Here is a 19222-nt window from a genome sequence, read left to right as displayed (position 1 = left end):
CACTTTAAGCAAATAATGCCAATGCAGTTGTAATATGAATCACACAATGTATCTCAATGCCCTTGTTTGCCCCTGTAAAATCATTATTTGTTGTTTCAACAAATACTGGACCCGGGCAGTTGGGTGAGAGTGAATTCCCGGAGGGCGCTTTGGTCCGTGGGACTGTCCTCCGGATGAATCCGGCGCTGGGTTGGATGCTCGGTGCGAGGCGTATGTGTGACACCACGCTCTGGCCAAACTCTAGATATAGGTGGGCGTGGCGCTATACCAATTAACCTCAATGGTAGAGACATGGTGCCCACGCCCTCCGTCGCATGTCTCAATGGTAATGCCCGTTATTGCCCATATCTAACTATCATGCTGTTATAATTCTTATCTATACTATTAAAAGCTTTGCTCCTCCTGTTTGTTTGTGGCGGGGTGTTGAATTTCGAGAGAGGTGCAATGGGCTTCCAAATATTCGGGGAAGCCATTTCGACCATACTCATCTTCGCACGACTTTAATTAGCCGAGATATTAATTAAAAACTATGTAAATGCTAATTTTCGTCCCAATTTTTCCGAGTGTCAGCAGTCTACGCGTTGGAGATAAAAATGCTTTATTGTGAAATGTGCTGCCACTGCTCCCATTCAAATCCTAGAGTTCGTTAATAAAAATTTCGGTGAAATAAATATATCATTTCCAAACATTAAATACATTATTCCCGATTCCAAAAATTCGTGGAAAGCCATTTCGACTCTTCCCATCTTCGAACGACTTTAATCAGTGGAAATGTTAATTAAAAACTCTGAAAGCGCTCATTTTCGCACTCATTTTTCCGAGTGGCAACAGTCCCGCGCGTTGGAGATAAAAATGCTTTATTTCAAAAAGTATTGCTACTGCTCGCTTTCAAATCGTAGAGTTCGTTAATGAAAATATTGTAAGTTTTGCAAAATCTATACATTTAAAGAAGAATATCTGTTTGTATGTTTGTTTGTTTGTTCGCGTTATTGATTTCTGATCAGTTATGATCCATTTTTGCCACATTGAATCGACTAAAATTGAATATCGGTGAAATGTTAGATGGAACTTAAGATTTTACGACCATTTAATTAGGAAGACAAAAATCATTAAAAAATGCTTGCCATTGTTGCTGATATAGTGAGAGAGAACTTTTCCATCAAAATTTTTTATATGGGTTCCATATAACATCAAACTGAAAAATGTATGACTATGAATCGTATTTTTTTGCATCGTTATTAGAGAAGGATTACATCAGTATCGTTCTCGTTGTTGTTGGATGCATTACTCTCAATCTAACTTAACTGGCATAAGGTACTTCCGCTAGTATGAAATTAAAAAATTTCCATACATTAAGCCTATTATTATTATATAAGGCCATATTCTGACGTTGAAGAAAGCACGCGATTGCAAGTGACGTCACTGTATGTCGAAAAGTATTCTTTAATGTCGGCATTTTAAATAAATAGATATTGTTGGCAACTTTTTTGTTTCAAGTTAGTAATATAGACGTGATGTATTATCGCTAAGTTAATTCTTTTATTAATATTGAGAAAATATTAAATTTAAATCATGATATCATACGTATTAACCTGAATCGTCAAAAGGTTTAGCTTCTGGGTTCGGCAATAAAAATATTATTTTCGAATTGATTGTTACTTGGAAAGCATGAATTAATTTTTTTCATATTGAAATATTTTCATACTTCTGCTTTTCATGGGTATATAGACCTCACAAACTTTGCTTTGGCTGCAGCCCGCTAGTTTATCATAAGGGAGCAAAGGGTTCCAAAAATAAGATTACACCATAGCAGCAAGTATGCTATTAATATAAAGGCAACAGATTAACGAATGTTTCTTATTTTTACCACTGAAATAATATCGTGTTATGCTAGAAATGCGCTCCTTTATTTCTGACTCATCTTTTGATGATAATTTTAAAAATATCAGAATTTCCTTTTTAAGTACAGACTGAATCATATATTATATTGCAAATTATATTCTGCTATTACTTTATTAGGCCATAAGTGCTATAACTTTTGAAATGGATTTTGCGGCAAATCCTTCTAAAAACGTCGTTTCAATTTTATTTGAGTCTGTTGCCATTCGGCAAAATGTTTTCAAACTGAATCGGTCTATTGTAGACTAACAAACTGAGCTATTTGAAAGGAATTGATGCAGTTCTTAAGAATATTCGTTTCTCACTTTTGAATCGGATTGATTTACATAATAAAAATGTATTTAATTCATTATTTATCGCGTTAAAACATTCATTATTTTCACAATGACATTATGTAATGTTTTATTATTTATTTCGTATTTTATAAAGCTTTAATGAACTTCTGATTAACAAACTAAACGATTTGAAAGTTATTAGTGGCAACACTGCACGATATTAAACATCTTTATTTCCAGCGCGCAAGACAGTCTATCGGAAATTCTAAAGATATGCTGTTTTTGAATATTCTGTGATTTTGCTGTTGAATTGACTTAAATGAGAAAAACGTGATATTTAAAAACATAGTTAACATAAAAGGACAAAAAAGAAGTTTTGTAAGCTATCTTACTAAGAAAACTGAACATTGATAAGATGAACTGAAAAAATATTGAAAAAAATAAATATAGAAAAATGTTATGTAATTACCTAACACTATTTAGAGAATTCTAAACATATGCTGTTTTGTGATTTTGCTGTTGAATTGAATACAACGTAAGGTCGAAAGAAACGATGCTTAATAATAAAGCTAAAAAGACTGCAGGGTTTACTTTTAATTCTCTAATAGTAATTTTTATTTTGGAAGAAGCCTTTCCTTTACTTTCTCGTTACCCACCTAGGTTTCCCTGCTAGAATGAGTGTTCAGGATTATGTTTTATGTAAATGAGGTGGAAACCAATATTTAAACTGACGTCTGGATTACTTCAGTAGAAAAGTGTGTTCCGCCTTCAGGCCACGTTGTTTGTGCTGCTAGTTTAACCTTACTGCTATTCGGCCATATTTGTTACGTGTCTGCTAGTATCCGAGGAGGATTTTAACTAAGGAACAATTCTGTTAGTTAATTCTATGCAGCTTCGGGTAGTTTATTTCAATTAGTATTAAACTAGGTTTTTATTTCCTATCTTGAGTTAAAGTCCAAGGGAAGGCTAATTGTAAGCCCGAGAAGGGGCCATCTGTTATCATATTTTGAGTTTGAATAAAGGGTAAATTTAACTCTTCTGTGTACTTCTCACCTACTAGAACTCAGCGAATAGTCGCCACATTCTTCTTCAATATTCTAGGCCTTTAGCTAGGACATTACAAATGGCGTTCCAACTAAAAAGGTTTTGGAGGATAATTCATCACCACCGGGATTTGGCGACTGGGTTTCCTAATCCCCAGCCCAGCACATAAGGTATTTTCTGTCTCTTTTCCGCAAGCCTTCTTGGTGTAATTGGAAGCATACTCGACGTGTATCGGAGAGATCTAGGGTTCGAGTCCCGGCGAGGGTACTGTACATTTTTCACGTCCCCTGCCTCAAAAACTCCTAATGACTCTACAAGTCAAAAAAAGGAGGAAGTTAGCAAGAGTGACTGCAGAAGTAGGCTGGTAGACTGTGAGCTCAGCGAGAGAGTAAAAAACCTTAACGAAACCTGTTGGGCGATCGTTAAAATCTGAACTCTTTTATTGCTTCTTTTCTTTCTTCCTCTTCTTCTTTTTGTTTAGTAATATTGTTATGTGCATGGTTTATCAACTGAAATGAACTTTAATTGTGCATGTTACAAGAATAACGTGTTTTGTATAGCATCCGCTAGTTTTCACTTTTTCATTTCACTTTACCTGGACCATTCGTGGAGTTTCATTTGCCAGCTCATTAAAGTCATATGCCTTCAGAGGTTTAGTTTTGTTACCTAGCTTATTAAGACCCCTTCTGGAGCTACATAAGAAGTTCATAATCAATAATAGCAATCTTTTCATTTATACGCGGTAAGTATTGTGAGTAGTATTATAATGTATTACCTGCTGACGCGGAGACATACTGTATTCTAAACAACCAGATTACCTCAACACTGTTTTGTCACAATTCTGAAATCACTCCCCAAAGTACTGCAGAAACAATTGGGAATGTTTTGGGCTCTTTGTGATTAATTCTGTCTTGTTCACTAAATAACATGTTTTTCTCTACAGGGTACAAGAAATTACAGAGGCAGTGCTTTAGAATTACTTCATTCTCATAAAAACAATATTTGCTATTAATAATGCATCAACGTTCATCATGGAAGGTTAACGGTCTTCGAAAGTTATATCTTGTAATAATGCTCGAAATCCTTACAAATCGAAACGTTTCCTAGCACCATGAACCACAGGCAGAGAATTGCTCCGTCAGGGTGCAAGAAAAAAGAATTATTTGTTACCTGGGTCTTTGGACCTGCAGCTTCTCTTTCGTGTTGGCGGTGTATGAAGACCAGGTGGAAGTCCTGGTCCTTAGGCACTGCTGGGCTTTCCACTTCACCCATTCCTGAATCGAGCTGTGGAGAGTCGGGACCCTACCCAGGAGCAAGACAATCGCACCATCCAGGTTCTGAAAGAGAGACAACACTTGTCCAGTCCCAATAATTATCCTATCATTAAATACACCAGGAGTGATGTACTGCGCTGTTAGTCGGAATACTGGCCCACAATTTAGCTTTAAATGCAATGCCTAAAACTTCTTAATTGCGATTGATAAATTAACTGCGCAGTAGACAAGTATTAAGGATATTTTCAAAGGCCAGAACTAATTAAGTATTAGCACAATCACCTTGACGCTCTTTGGAGATTTTTTACAGAAGAAAAAGGTGATTCGGTGAATTTTCAGCTTATAATGGATATAGTTACCTAAAGAACTGTTATGTGCACGGTTGCCACAGTTTGGCGACTTCTGAAATTTTGGCTGCAATAATACAAGTAAGTACTGATATAGAAATGTCTTAGCAAATAAGACATAATAAGAAGTTATTAAAATGAATAGAACAGTTGACGATTTAAGAAACAGCAAAAGCATCCAAAGAAAAAGGTTTTAAAGTTTTACAATGGGTTTATAACAAATTTATTAAGGACGACTTTGTTTCTGGTTTTGGTAGAACGATTTATTGAAGAAGGAAGTTTTTTAACACGACGTTTTTACCTCTATTCACAGGATGAAGAATTTGGTAGTCAAGATATGTATGTAGATTGCAATAATCTTCAAGAGATACCTGTTGTTTAAAATATTAAAAAATACAACCTTAATTTTGAGTAGAATTTGAATATGCCAATCTAAAATTGCTTTTTTGCCTAATTAAAAATTTTACGTATTTTACTGTCGTATATTTGACATATGGCTTGACTGATGTAAGAGCACATTATACTACGGCTTCCGGTTATGTGAGTATAAACGATTGAAATTATAGATGAATCGTGGTATTTATCGACGATCCTGCAACCAGACTTTAAAAAATCGACCTGTCGCCTGAAACCTAATTACTACAAATGGCATTTTTTAAAATCTCAAAGGTCTGTGGTAAAATGAGAGTCAATGTTGTTTATTATTTTTGCAGTTTACACGATTTTTGTCCAAATAAAATTCCAGAGGACGCAAAATTGTTTTTTCATACTTTAATTTAGAGTGCTATCATGTTTTCAAATCATTTAAATTATTTGTTTCTGGACCAAAATGCTTACGTTTGAAGGTTGCACAAAGGACCCGTCTTATTTAGATGATTATGGACGACATGTAGATTACCTAACAGTGTTAAAAATTATTTAAAACGGCAGATCATGTCTGATAAAATTTAACTGAATAAAAGTAAAATATGAATTTTATTAAAGGAAAATAAAGCGTAATGCATATTTGCTTAATTTGTTGCATTTTTATGGCTATGCACTTAACCCTGTAGAGACATTGGGTATTTTTTGGAAGCAGGCAAGATGAAAATTTAGCAACGCCTTCTTCGGGAATCGAACCACGGACGTCTGGAATACCGTCCCAGCGTGAAGAACCACTACACCACGAACGCACGCTAGGAAAGTGGGAGAAATACCTTATAACCCTTTCAGTCCCGATTTATTTGTTTTTTTTTTCAACTGACTTGATTTTTTTATGTACTCTTGGTTATTATCACAAAGAATTGAAAAATATCATTTTAAACATTTTATTTTATATTGGGGGATTCCAGGAGCCTGGGAGAAATATGTCCTACTGAGTGGTAATGGTGGGACATATGTGTTCCATTAGTACTAAATTGTTGACCCATAAAAGAAAAAAATCAATAGAAACTATTTTTATTTTCATAACTTATGTGTGATAAGAAGTAAAATAGTTTTTGCATAGTGGTAGATTGCATGCCATGCAAATTGTTTTAGACTGTTGTCTTGTTTCGTCTTGGTACAACTGTGACACCTTCTTCTAGTGAGCCCTTCGATGGGTAGGTGATCTCCTATATTCAACAACTTGGAACTGGATGATGGTCTACCATATTGTAGTGGTGTAGTGGTAGTCTACCATTTTGTATGGTAGTGTATGGTTTACCATGTACAATTTTGTAATGAATGATGCCTACTACCCAGTGGGACATCAAATACGTAGTAAATTGATGCGTGTAGTTCCCTCTAGGCTACTTGAAACATCTACTGAGACTTATATTGTTGGTCCCATTGGGACTAAAAGGTGTGATGCTTCTTTGGCGAAATGAAGCAACTCCAATGATGGAACACAGCAATAACTTTTATTTAACACTCAAAAATGGCGATATACAAACAAGAAGAGAAAACATATTCTTTCATTTAAAAATAAATTACATTCTTCGTGCGAGAGTCGCACGAGGCACTCGAGTCTGGTTTCAAATATTGCCATTCACAAATACCTTAATCTTCATCTATTTAAATTATTTAAACTACAAGATTTTAATATTATTTAAAGCTGTTACAAAGGGTTAAGCAATTAAAATATAATTACACTGTTAAATTTTGTTAAAAAGCTATGTTTTAGTCTAATAAAATTATATTTTAGTGAAAATTTTGTTGAAGTAAATTAAGACAAAACAATTTCAGTCGCTTTCATTACAGTAAATATGTTTTTCTCTACAGCAAGAATACTAAAAAAGGAAGGGAACAGTTACGTTATCTAGATTTTCATTTTAAGGGTGGGACTGCATTTTCATTTGGTCAAGATAATTGCAATTCTATTGTCTTTTAAACCCTCTGACCGGCTCTGACCTAGAATATTTTTTTGTGATGCATGTAGGAACGTATATAGTATACGTGCAACTTAAAATATGTCCAAAACGTTAAGGCAATATATTAAAAGTACATAAAGCCAGGTATAAAGTACCAGAGGTATTTTGACAATCAATAAAATAATTTTTTCTCATGGAAATTTGTTTTTTGTCAGCCAAACCCACCCTGTCAGAGGATTTTAAGTAAAAACAATTCTAGACTGTAAGGACTTAGTTTCTTTAGTTTCTTATAATTTCCGACACAATATGGTATTTAATATCTATCAAACAATATGAAAGCTTATTTTCTCAGGGCTCACTTACCTGTATCATGTGTGCCACATCCTTCTGGTTGCTCTCCCTGACGTTGTGACCGTTGATCTCCAGGATTTGGTCGCCCTGAGAAATCCGGCGTCCGTGTCTGGCGGCGATGCTGCCCGGCTGCTGCAACAAACAACTTCGTTGCAGTGAACAAAGATTACAAAAGACAAATCTTATTGTGGCGTGGCACCTCAGCATAAAGGAAAACACACTACTGTGGAGATTGTCCAGATTAAGTCAAGATGCAAGTCTCCATAACGGATTCCCCGGTAAAAATGCTGATACACTTAGTTTGTCAGCACTGGCTGGTATTCACGTTGCACATGGGGAAATATATGAAAACAAAATGTGCAGCTAGACTATTCACTTAAGATCGAACGTAAATGAGGTTGAACTACCAGTATTCATGAGGCTTAATCACTTGGACTACATTGTTAGGGTGTAAGATTCTGTGCTGTGTACTTTTAAGTTACCGTTAAAGTTGAAGAATCTTAAGAACTGGTAAGCGACTAATTGCTTGAGTTCGTGAGACAGTAAATAAAGCTTTAGAGGTTAGGTTAGGTTATTTAATTACGGCAAAACGTCGATGGCTATCTGCCTAAGGGGGATGCCTGGCTCGTATACACGTTACATATTTGGGAAAACCACTAAAACACCCATGCAGCCAGCCCGTTCGCGGGAGCTCAGCTTGAGAAGGGTTGAAGACCATTTATTATTCCAAATTAAAGTTTAGCAGAACTCCGACTTGGAGTTTTACAATAAAGCTGACACTCGGGCTTGAACTCAAAAACTAAGAAATTAACTTAACTAATTTTAACTAAAAAAGATATAGCCGAAGCTATCAAAATTCTAACCGAGTTGGCCCCTTAATGCTGAATAACGATGAAGCTATCAAGGGCCTAAGCATGGCCGAGCGTATTAATAGCTTAAGAGAGAGTAGCCTAAAAAGGCGGACGCGCGCTAGTCAGAATCACTGGTTCTCTCTAACCAAGTCAGTTGAACTTCACGGTTAAATACTTCTCTTCAGTTTGCATTCAAACGCGATTCTAAAACTACGTTCTGGTCGGAAGTTGCAAGTTGAAATTCAGGAAGACAGGAAAGGAACTTTAACTCAAAATTTAACTGTTAAAGAAATTAACATAATCCTTACAAGGGTTTCGAGACTTTGCAAAATGCTATTAACGAGTTAATAATGAATTGCTTTAAGAGAATGTTCACCAAAAGTGGAAAATTACCGAGTTACGAATACAGCTGAAAGTTCACTACTTTTGTGACTTTTAAAATAAATTTGTTTTCAATTATTATTTATATGAAATTTGCATGAGTTTGTGCAAGAACGTTAATTAAGCAATAATTATAGTGAATAGCATTAAACTTTAATTTTGCATGTACTAAAGAAATTATTATACCTCAAGATGTTCTGTACAGGAAGTCCTGTCTTTACAAAATAGGGTTCTGAGAATCAAAATTTATGAAATTATGCCTCCTTATGTCTTTTCAGGCATCAAGTCACTCAATTCCAAGTTTAAGCCTCTCTAATTTAATTTAATTTAATTTGAGAAAGTCTGTACCTCCCGGTAATTCGCTTATTTCTTTCATATTAAGTTTTAATTCGTTTCAAATTTAATTAAATTAAACGTGGTAATCTCTTAGATTTTGTCTATTTAGAGAGGTTCATTGAAGCGAAATTAATTCAATTAATTCCTAAAGTTTCCACATCAATTTTAATTTCGAGCCTGTCAACTTAATCACTTTCGTTCAGAGTATTGGAATTTGGTATATTGTCCCATGAGTGTATATCTACATATTTAATTTGTATGGGTACAATCACTGCAAAGCAGCTTCATAACAGTACTGGATGCCAACAAATTTTCTATGCTTTTAGAGTTTCAGTCATTTACTTCCAGCTGAAATAGTTAGCCGAGAAATCACTTTTTCTTGAATTCCTTTCTGAAATACCCGGCATAATTTTCCATTACATCTGACTGTCTATAAAATAAAGTTAAAATTTACTTCTTATATTTGAAACTGACTCAAAAAGAAAAACGTTTTGGGAATATATTAATATATGGCACTCCGCTTCTGTGAGGTTTATTTTTTGCTCAATTGGCACAGTTACACACTTTACGGAAGAGCTTATTTTCTATCTATAATAGTGACATGCGTAAAGTAGCATTTTTTGTTGTGTTTTTTAATTTTTACAAAGATGAAGATCACATACATGAGAACATTGCATTCATAAGTGTGATTTGGAAAGAATAGAAAATATTAATGATAAGAAATAAAAAAGTAAAATCTGAAAGCTTCTGGGCGTAAAATCCGCCCCCTAATGGCTTTTTTTTTTCATTTACAGACAAATGCACGTTTAGAGAGCATTTGGGCTAACGCCACGTTGGGCTAAAAATATTTAACTCTTTCACATCGAAGTTGCTCAAACCGCCCGACCATTCAGACGTCGGCAGATCGCCCGAACGCGTGATTCATTTTATACCTAATTCTTTCCTTTTATCAGGTTAGTGTATGGCTCATTGGTTTTGGAAAATTTGCTACATGACATGTCAATTATTCTTTTGAAGCGACTAAAAGTAGTTCAGTTATTTGAATATCTCTTAAAGCTCTTATCAGATTACAAATTGCCATTGGCAACGATCAAGGTTTCCGACAAACGCGTTGTCACGAAGGTAATTTAAAAGTTGGATTAGAAATGCCCTCTGTGACCAGTGCTCTTCAACTCAGAAAAGTTTGCAAAGTTCTTCTGGCAAAAGTACCCCCACTTCTTTGCCTAGTAATTTTTAATATTATGGAAAAAAACTACGAAAAGTGTTCTTTCTGTAATAACGGGATCTATAATGATATAAATAGTGTTTTAGTTTGCTAGGCTGTCTGATAAGATACGCAAAAAACCCACTTTTATGAGAGTGCTGATAATTTATGATGCTCTCCTGTTTTTTTAGCTAAAGATTTATTTTCACGAAGCTGTCAGCACTTTTATGCCAGAGCATTCTCGCTGAGGAGTCTGCCTTGGAGAATACTAGCTGAGAACAAGGCTTTGACACCGCTATGACCCGCAATTTTTAACTTATAGAAAACCGAAGCTTTCGCTAACCTGGGTGCTTATAATACCAAAACGCCCGTCCCCGTCCATTACCCTTCTCCTCCATTTCCTCCTCTTCCCGTCCATTAACGCTCGAAGAGTCGAAGAGGTGTAAAGATTTTGAATGACATCCTTTCTCCTTTCTAACAAAGAAGCTTCCATCAGCCTTTCAGGACAAACTGTCTGCACTAAACTGATACGTTGCATTTGGGAAGACTACACCTGCTACTACATACTTTAGTTAAGGGAAGAAAACAACATCGCAATCTCGGCCGTTTGGGCGGTTGTGGTCATTTGAATGAAAGGTCGTCTCGGGTGTTTGGGCCTTCAAAGGGTTAAGAATCAATCCTGATTTCTACAAATAATATTTTACTTCAGGAACCAAAAAGCTGCTTATAGCTTAACCAATTGGAGGCAAGACATATGACGATAGAGAACACTTTTTATCATCAGTAACTGATTTCTACTTGGAGTCGCAATTGAAGTACCAGTTAAAGAGAGTTTAAAAAGTAAACTAACTTATTAAGTAAGATTCCAAGAAATGTTGCGACTACGATTTCAAGGAACTCGATGTTTTGGTAAATGTTGCTTGAGGCTGATATTAGCTTTAAATAGAAGAGGGGAACACACTGTTTCAGAAGATCCCATTAGGTAAATGACAAGAGAAGAAACCTTTTCTTGGTTCTTTAGTGTAAGAGAAAGGTAGTTCCTTCTTCTCAAAAAAAGAAAAAAAAATTAATAGACGTTTACACTGACCCCAGATTAAACAGAAGGTAAAAAATAGAACTGCAATTTAAAAAACTCGGTGGACAAATTAGCATTTTCCAGAAATTTGAATTTTCTTACTGCTCTCATGAAAATAAAATGATTTGTCATTTAACATTGTTCTAATCAAACTTTCATCTGTTAATTAAAAGATTACCCCCCAAAAATAAAAAAAAAAATACCCAAAAGTATATGACAAAAACATATATACTTTTTTTCTTTGGAATTGTTTATTTTTTTTCCCTAGAACTAATTCTAGAATAGAACTGACTGACGTATTTTATTATCGGACTAAAGCAGAAACCTTTTTGCTTCACTTTTCTTTTTGGAAACTGGAACGTGAAAGAAAAAACTCCGGATGAAATAAGTTTTATAGTGTTAAGTTCCAAACTGATCAATCAGTGCATAATTAAATAATAATCGTATCATTCTACATAGAATAATTATTTCCTTCCTTAAGCTCACAACGATGATGTGAAATACTAAAAAGTATTCGATGCTGGGACCAAATGTTAGAGATTTTGTTCCTCTTTTGAAGACACCGAAATGGGGATTTTTTGATAGCCTTCGGAGTTCCCAGCTGAGTCGTTAGAAAGGTCGTGAATTGTGAAATAAAGCAGATGCCTCGAATTTCCTTCGTGGGCGTTGTTTTCAAAATTCAATTTTCTGGACTGCTCGTTGCAGATGTTCTATTGAATATATTATATAAACAAGTTTATCTAATGTTTTTTTTTATCCTGAATACTTTCGCTAAACAGATCTTTGGCCTTTCTCGCCGTGAAGTATGTTATCGATATTTGTATCGCAATTCCGAGTTGAGTATTTTATAAATTTATCGGTATTGAAGTAAAGAAATGAATTTTTATTAGCGTGTTATTTATTATTCATTTCACGTTGCGTTACAAAACACTACTCATCCATGTGTCATGCAAATGGGCAGTTTTAATATATGTCCTATGACATAAGATTTTTAACTGAAATTACATATAGCTTACTTAACTAATCTATTTAAAAATAGCTTAGTGTACTATTTAAGTACTGATATGCTTGCGAAAAGTAAAATAAAAGGTTATTAAGAAATGCATTTTTCGCTTTTACTCCCCGTTTGTTGAGTTATAAGGTATTTTCTCCCTCCTTCCAGCATGCCTTCGTGGTGTAACGGTAGCACACTAATTACTAGTAACGGCATTGCTTATTTTTCACTTCTTCGCTCATCAAAAAAAAAAAAAAATTCCTAATAACTCTACAGCAACGGTTCTCAACCTTTTGACTAATGCGAACAATCTAAACAAAAATTGAAAAACCTTAGTCCCACTACTACATTTTACAATTATTATTTTTCAGTTTCTCAATAGAAATATTATAAACCATATGTTTTACCAGTTGCACAACCTGTTGGCTATTTATATTAAATATGCATACATAAAAATATTAGATTAAAAATTGGTTACAATTTTAATTATCAAAATTTAAATTACAATACTTTAATTCTAAAATTTGGTGTGAGATCCGGACCTGTATAAGAGAGATGAATTTCTTTATGGCCTTTTCACTTAGTTTTAATCGCAAATTAGGATCCACTTTTAATTTTGTTCTGTATTTAGTTTTCAATTATAACATGGAAGAAAATCCTTGTTCGCACAAATACGTTGCGGAAAAAGGGAATAAAAGTTGAATAGCTTTATTTGAAATGCCTTTAAATTCTTTTTTTCTATTCAGACTAATATTAACAAGTGTGTTATTTCTGAAATCTTTAGTTAGAGTTCAATCAAGAAAATTTCTATCAGTTGTTCTTTTTCTTCATGAGATTATTAAATTTAATAGTTAAAAATATTTTGTTTCTCTTGCATACCACCAATGGTAGGCGTACCACCAATTGTGAATATTGCTGCTCTACCGTGTAATAGAAAACCGATTAAATATGACTGAATTAAAGATAATATATTTTATGAAATGGCAACACACTCTAACAAATGGTTAACCACATGACAAGATAGAAGATAAAAATTTAATGTTTTGCGCACTGACAAAATTTCTTAAGGAGCATGAACAATGAATGTTGTGTGATAACGTAATATAACTCTCCAAACCCTTTAGGAAAATTTTATGCGAAGAAGTATCATAAACAATCCTCAATTTCGTTGTATTCTTATCCTTCGAATTACAGGGTGATGTGGTAAATGATATATCGGATTCTGACCTGTATCATTTTGTTCAGTTACTGATTCTACGATTCCCAACTTACAGTATTCTTCTATTCTTCTATCACAGATTTATAGTCAGCATACAAGAATGGATCCTTATAAAAACTTGGAACCAACCAAACAAGTCTTTTCTTAGCATTATCTTAATTATTTTCCAAATTATCACAGTTATGTTTCCAAGGAAGCTGTATTTCATAACGGGTTTCTTTAAAAGTCAAACTTAATTCGAAGCTTCGAAGAGTTTCTTCATCAAAAGTGGACACTTTAAAGTCATTATGTAAAGAGAATGTGAAGTTGATCATAACAGTGTTCTGCACTCTTTCTAATTTTTATTTATCATTATATCAAAAACCACTAATCCTAAAACCCTTTTAAAAACAAACTTTATTTTTTCTTCTCTTTGATGAAAATAAATGAATATCATTTTATTGCGATCATTTAAATGTACCCAAAACTCATCTATTGTAACAACATTTTTGCTTTGTCGCCCGTAGAGAAAGACTTTGCCCTTTTAAGATTCAAATCATTATTAACTACTTTGTCTACAGTTGACACTAAGTATTTTAACAATTAAATAACTGTCCTTAGTATCGAAAGAGGTATTTAAAGATTGTCTTTTAAAGTTCTTACCTTTGCAACATTCGACACGTTCCGTTTTTTCCTTGGATATGTAATTTAAACAATTTTTCTCCTTGAAGCCAAACTTTGAATTATTTTCCTCTTCTTGTCGATAATATTGTCTATCATTGCTTTAGATAGCAAAAATAATTGCTTTTACAGCACTTTTTAATTACTAAATACGAATATCTTTCTTCGGAATGAGCACAAACAAATCTCTCCTTGCATGGTTTCCTTAAAAGCACCATTTTGCACGAAAACAAAGTTGTCAAATAGCAGACGGTAGTTTATATTTCTAAAAATATCACTGCAGTTAAAACAATTTCCAAGCAGGCGATCAGCTGTTTTTCCGTCACCGAAAAAGTATTTATTATATTTTACAGTAATTCTGATTATAAGCTTCTATCATATTTCCTGCTGGTTCCAAAATCCGCTTATCTACAAATCCTACTCGAGTGCGGTTAATACCAGCTAAAACTTAAAGGGGCGAAAAAGAACAGATTTTGATACTAGAGGCTAGAAATAAAGGCTAGAAATAAAAGCAGATAGCTTCATTTTTTTTTTTTTTAAATTTTTCCTCCTGCATCGTTTTCATCATTGCTAGACATCCATTCATCTCCCCTTCTCTCTAAAACTCAAAATATGCATTTATATTTATTTAAATTTAGCTTATTTTGTAGCGTTTTTGTAAATTAAATAAGAAAAACTACACAAAATGTTAATAAATACCAAACCTTGAGAAAAATTGCTTTTTTTTTAGATTCATAAAATTGTACTTGAAAAGACATTAGATTATTTCGAAGCAGCCGATATGAAAACCGAGCAATGCCTTCGCCGAGACTCGAACCACGGGCCTCTCGAAATACATGTCGAGCGTACTCACCACTACACTACGAAGGCGTGCTAAGAAGGCGGGAGAAATACCTTGTATACTCCCCCTTTTAAAATCACTAAAATGAAATTTTAAGCTCTCAACACGTTATATTTTAGTTGAATTTCAAATTTTCCTTTTTTTTATGATTAATTTAATTGTATTTCCTTCCGCAATGAACACAATATATGTAAAAACTTTTTATGCTATAAATAAATTGACTGAAAATTTTGGTTGGATCAGTTAATGAAACCAAGCTGAAGAATATTGCAACAACTTACTTAAAATCTAATTTTTGGTTCTTAAGTATTTAAAATGCAGGAAGATCTTCAAATTCTCCTATTTTTAAAGAATAGCAAATAATTTAAAATTAATCATATGTAAAAATATGTATTTTTGTAAACACAAAACTGGACGAAAATGAACGATTTTAAAACCGCACGAAGAAAAGAATATTGCTTATTTATTATTTTATTATTAAAAAAATTGCTTATTTATTCAGTATTGTTATTAAAAGTATATTGTCCATTTATTCAATTATCGTTATTAAAAGAATATTGATTAATTATTCTTTTATTGTTATTAAAAGAATATTGCTTATGTATTCTTTTATTATTAATAAATATTGCTTATTTGTTCAAATATTATCATTAAAAGTATATTGCTTATTTAGTCTTTTATTATAAACATTTTTGCTTATTTAATCAATAATTATTATTAAATGACTATTCCTTATTTATTCAATTATTATTATTAAAGGAATATTCCTTCTTAATTCATTTATTATTATTAAAAGAACATTAATTATTTTTCTAGTATTAAAAGAATATTGCTTATTTATTCAATTGTTATTATGAAAAGAATATTGCTTCTTAATTAAGTTATTATTATTAAAAGAATATAACTCATTTATTCAATTATAATTATTAAAAGAATATCGATTATTTATTATTTTATTATTAATGAAAATATTGCTTATTATTATTATTAAAAGAATATTGCTTATTTATTCAATAATTATTATTAAAAGAATATTCCTTAATTATTCAGCTATTATTATTAAAAGATTATTGCTTCTTAATTCAATTTTTATTAGTAAAAGAATATTACTTACTTTTTCAATTATTATTCAAAGAATATTGTTTATTTATTCAACTGTTATTATAAAAAAGAATAATGCTTCTTAATTCAACTATTATTATTATGAAAAGAATATTGCTTCTTAATTCAATTATTATTATTAAAAGAAAATTGCTTATATATTCAATTATTATTTAAAAAAGAATATTGCTCATTTATTCTTTTATTATTAAAAAATATTGTATATTTATTCAATTATTATTGTGAAAAGAGTATTGCTTATTTTTTAAAAATTATTATTATGAAAAGAATATTGCTTATTTATTAAATTTTTATTATTAAAAGAATATTGCTTTACTTATTCAATTTGACAACATTTAACAACAATTTCTTACTTATTTATATATTTATTTTATATTTTTGCTTCACATAATAATCCACTACATACCACGTAAGTGACGAAAACTCCCCTGCCGTTCCTGAAACCAAAGAAAACAGTATGAACATTTATATATTCAAGACAAATTTATTTCTTATCAAGTAATCCATACATTCATACACTGGTTATAAAATTCTAATATTTTTAACACTTGAATCAGATGCATTTAAAACATAAAAATTTCATTTCCAGCAAGAAAAACGAAATTACCAATTGACAACTCATTCATCTTTAAAATACGTTGATTATAAAATTTCTAACTGTTTTCTTGCCCTTTCTTTAAAATGCATGGAAAATAAAATTAAATATTAACGATGAAAATTTGCAGAGACCTATAGAGTGCAGATGCTAGATCTAGCCTTTATATTGCTTTGCCTACAGTTGAAGCAAAATCAGATGGTAATGATGAAGTTATGTATAAACATCTAGATTACAATTATTAATTCTTGATTTTCATTACTTTAATCTACAAAAAAATCAGATCACTTTAATCTATAAAAAAATCAGATGGTAATATTTTCGTAGATTACAATGTTTAGTTCTTGCACTCTTGTTACTTTAGTCTGCATCTTCAATAAATAAAATAGCAATGGTGAAGTTTTGTGTAAATATATTGATTGCTATTCTTAGTTCTTATGCTTTTATTACTTTAGTATACATAGAAAATAAAACCAAATAGTGAAGATGAAATTTTGTAGTAACGTAAAGATTGCAAAGCCTATATATATAGCGCAGGATATATATATATATATATAAACAAAATTTATTAAATACTATGAGTCATCCTGTAGAGGAAAAGGATTGGATGGGATTATTTTAATTGTCGCAAAGCACACGAGGGCTATCTGCCTAAAGGGAGGGATGCCTTCGTGGAGAACTTTCTAGGGGAAACTGACTCGTATACACGTTACACATGGGGAAAACCACGAAAACGCCCATGCAGCCAGCCCGTTCGCGGGATTCGAACCTCGGACCGAACTACCAGTGTTCAGCGTCTTTACCGCTCTGCCGCTGGTGGGGCTGTAGAGGAAAAGGAAACACATCATTAACAATATACATGTATTCATATATTTATACACATTTCTTTTAAATTTTATTTTAGGAATCGATTTTTTTTTTCAAATGTTAATGTGTTTTTAAAATATTTCGATTTTTTTATTTATGTCTCTTAAAGTTCCGTAGGGAAATGGAAAGCGAGTGGGAGATACTTCATAAAATCAGATTCTTTTTACTTCTTTGTACTAAGTAAAGCATGCACTGTAATCGTAAAAAATTTCGGGTACCATAATTCAACTATAATATCCATTTCAACCCTTTCCAGATCTATTTGGACGATTTTATTGACCCCTTTAGCTTGGATGAAACTAATACGAACTTTATTACATACAGAAGTGCATTATTAAATTTTTGTTTCCTTGTAGAGACATTAGGTATTTTTTGAAGCAGGAGAGATGAAAAATGAGCAATTCCCTCGCCAGTACTCGAACCACGGACCTCTTTAATACGCATCGAGCGTGCTGACCAGTACACCACGAAGGCATGCTAAGAAGGCGGGTGAAATACCTTATGTACTCCCCATTTTAAAGGGCGACTAGGATTTTGGGGGCCCAGTAGTCAAATCACGGTGGTGAAGAATTATCATTCACCACCTTTTAGTTCGGGCGCCACTGTAGAGATATTAGGTTATTTGGAAGTAGGAGACATGAAAAATGAGCAATGCCCTCATCGCTACTCTAACCACAGACCTCTCGAATACGCGTCGACAGTACTAACCACTACACCACGAAGTCATGCTAAGAAGGTGGGAGAAATAACTTATATCCTCATATCAAGCAAATGGAAGGAAACGAATGGGAGTTACTGATCTTCTTTCAGTAAGATAGGACACGGTCCCAATTTGCGAATTATATGCGACAGTGACATCAGCTGATTCATAGATTTACAAGAAGATGGATTATCACGAATCAAACTGCCTCACTGTCCACGAGAAGTTCTGATCTTACGACACTAAAATTCTCTCTCTGGGCCTTTGCCAAAAATGAGTTTGTAGTGAAAGAATTCATAATCGTGTCAGCTTGAAAGGAAAATAACACAAAATAACATAAAATTGGAACTTATGCGTAAATGAAGTAATAAATCGTTGTTTCAGTTGTTAATAATATTTTATTTTAACACAACCTTTTTGTAAATATTTTAAGAAATTGGAAAAATTTATCTTTAAATCTGATGCCAGACTGTAAACTATTTATAGTTTTAACTCTTGCTAAAAATAGCAAATATATTTATCAGGCAATATGTATGAGATTTGGCACAGTAAAAGAGAATTATCCATCGCCTTAACTAGTGATTATAGCTTGTTAAAAGGTTTATTGATTAATAGGTCGACGAGTTAGTAATTAAGCAGATGGTATTCGTTTGTATAGCGTGACAGGTGGTCTTTTATAAATGAAAGAAGAAGCCTTCTCGATAACAAAGTTCTGAAAAAAAAAGTGAAAAATACAGTCTTAAAAAAGTACATTTGGAAATCGTCTACACAATTGGGAGGATGAGAATCAATACAAAACTTTTTCTTAACAAAACTAACGACCAAATTTCTTTTTCTGGAGAGAAGGAAGGAAACCG

The 19222-nt window shown here is 32.8% G+C and overlaps 1 protein-coding gene across 2 annotated transcripts in view; it reads right to left on the bottom strand.

The window, feature by feature from the left end:
* Positions 1-19222, bottom strand: part of LOC118182447 (multiple PDZ domain protein-like) — a 244881-nt gene that overhangs the window by 19335 nt on the left and 206324 nt on the right. The window contains exons 7-9 of one of the 2 annotated variants that reach the window (XM_035351789.2): positions 16610-16640; positions 7533-7652; positions 4389-4555 (exon numbers count right to left, since the gene is read on the bottom strand). In XM_035351789.2, coding sequence (XP_035207680.1) covers positions 4389-4555; positions 7533-7652; positions 16610-16640 — 318 coding nt within the window. The remainder of the gene's footprint in view (positions 1-4388; positions 4556-7532; positions 7653-16609; positions 16641-19222) is intronic. The other variant, XM_035351790.2, reaches the window with a different exon arrangement.

The sequence above is a fragment of the Stegodyphus dumicola genome, chromosome 6 (assembly GCF_044657685.1).
Source record: "Stegodyphus dumicola isolate Sdum_Otavi_A_Nest chromosome 6, ASM4465768v1".
Classification (NCBI taxonomy): Eukaryota; Metazoa; Arthropoda; class Arachnida; order Araneae; family Eresidae; genus Stegodyphus; species Stegodyphus dumicola.
This window is presented reverse-complemented; position numbering and strand designations above follow the sequence as displayed.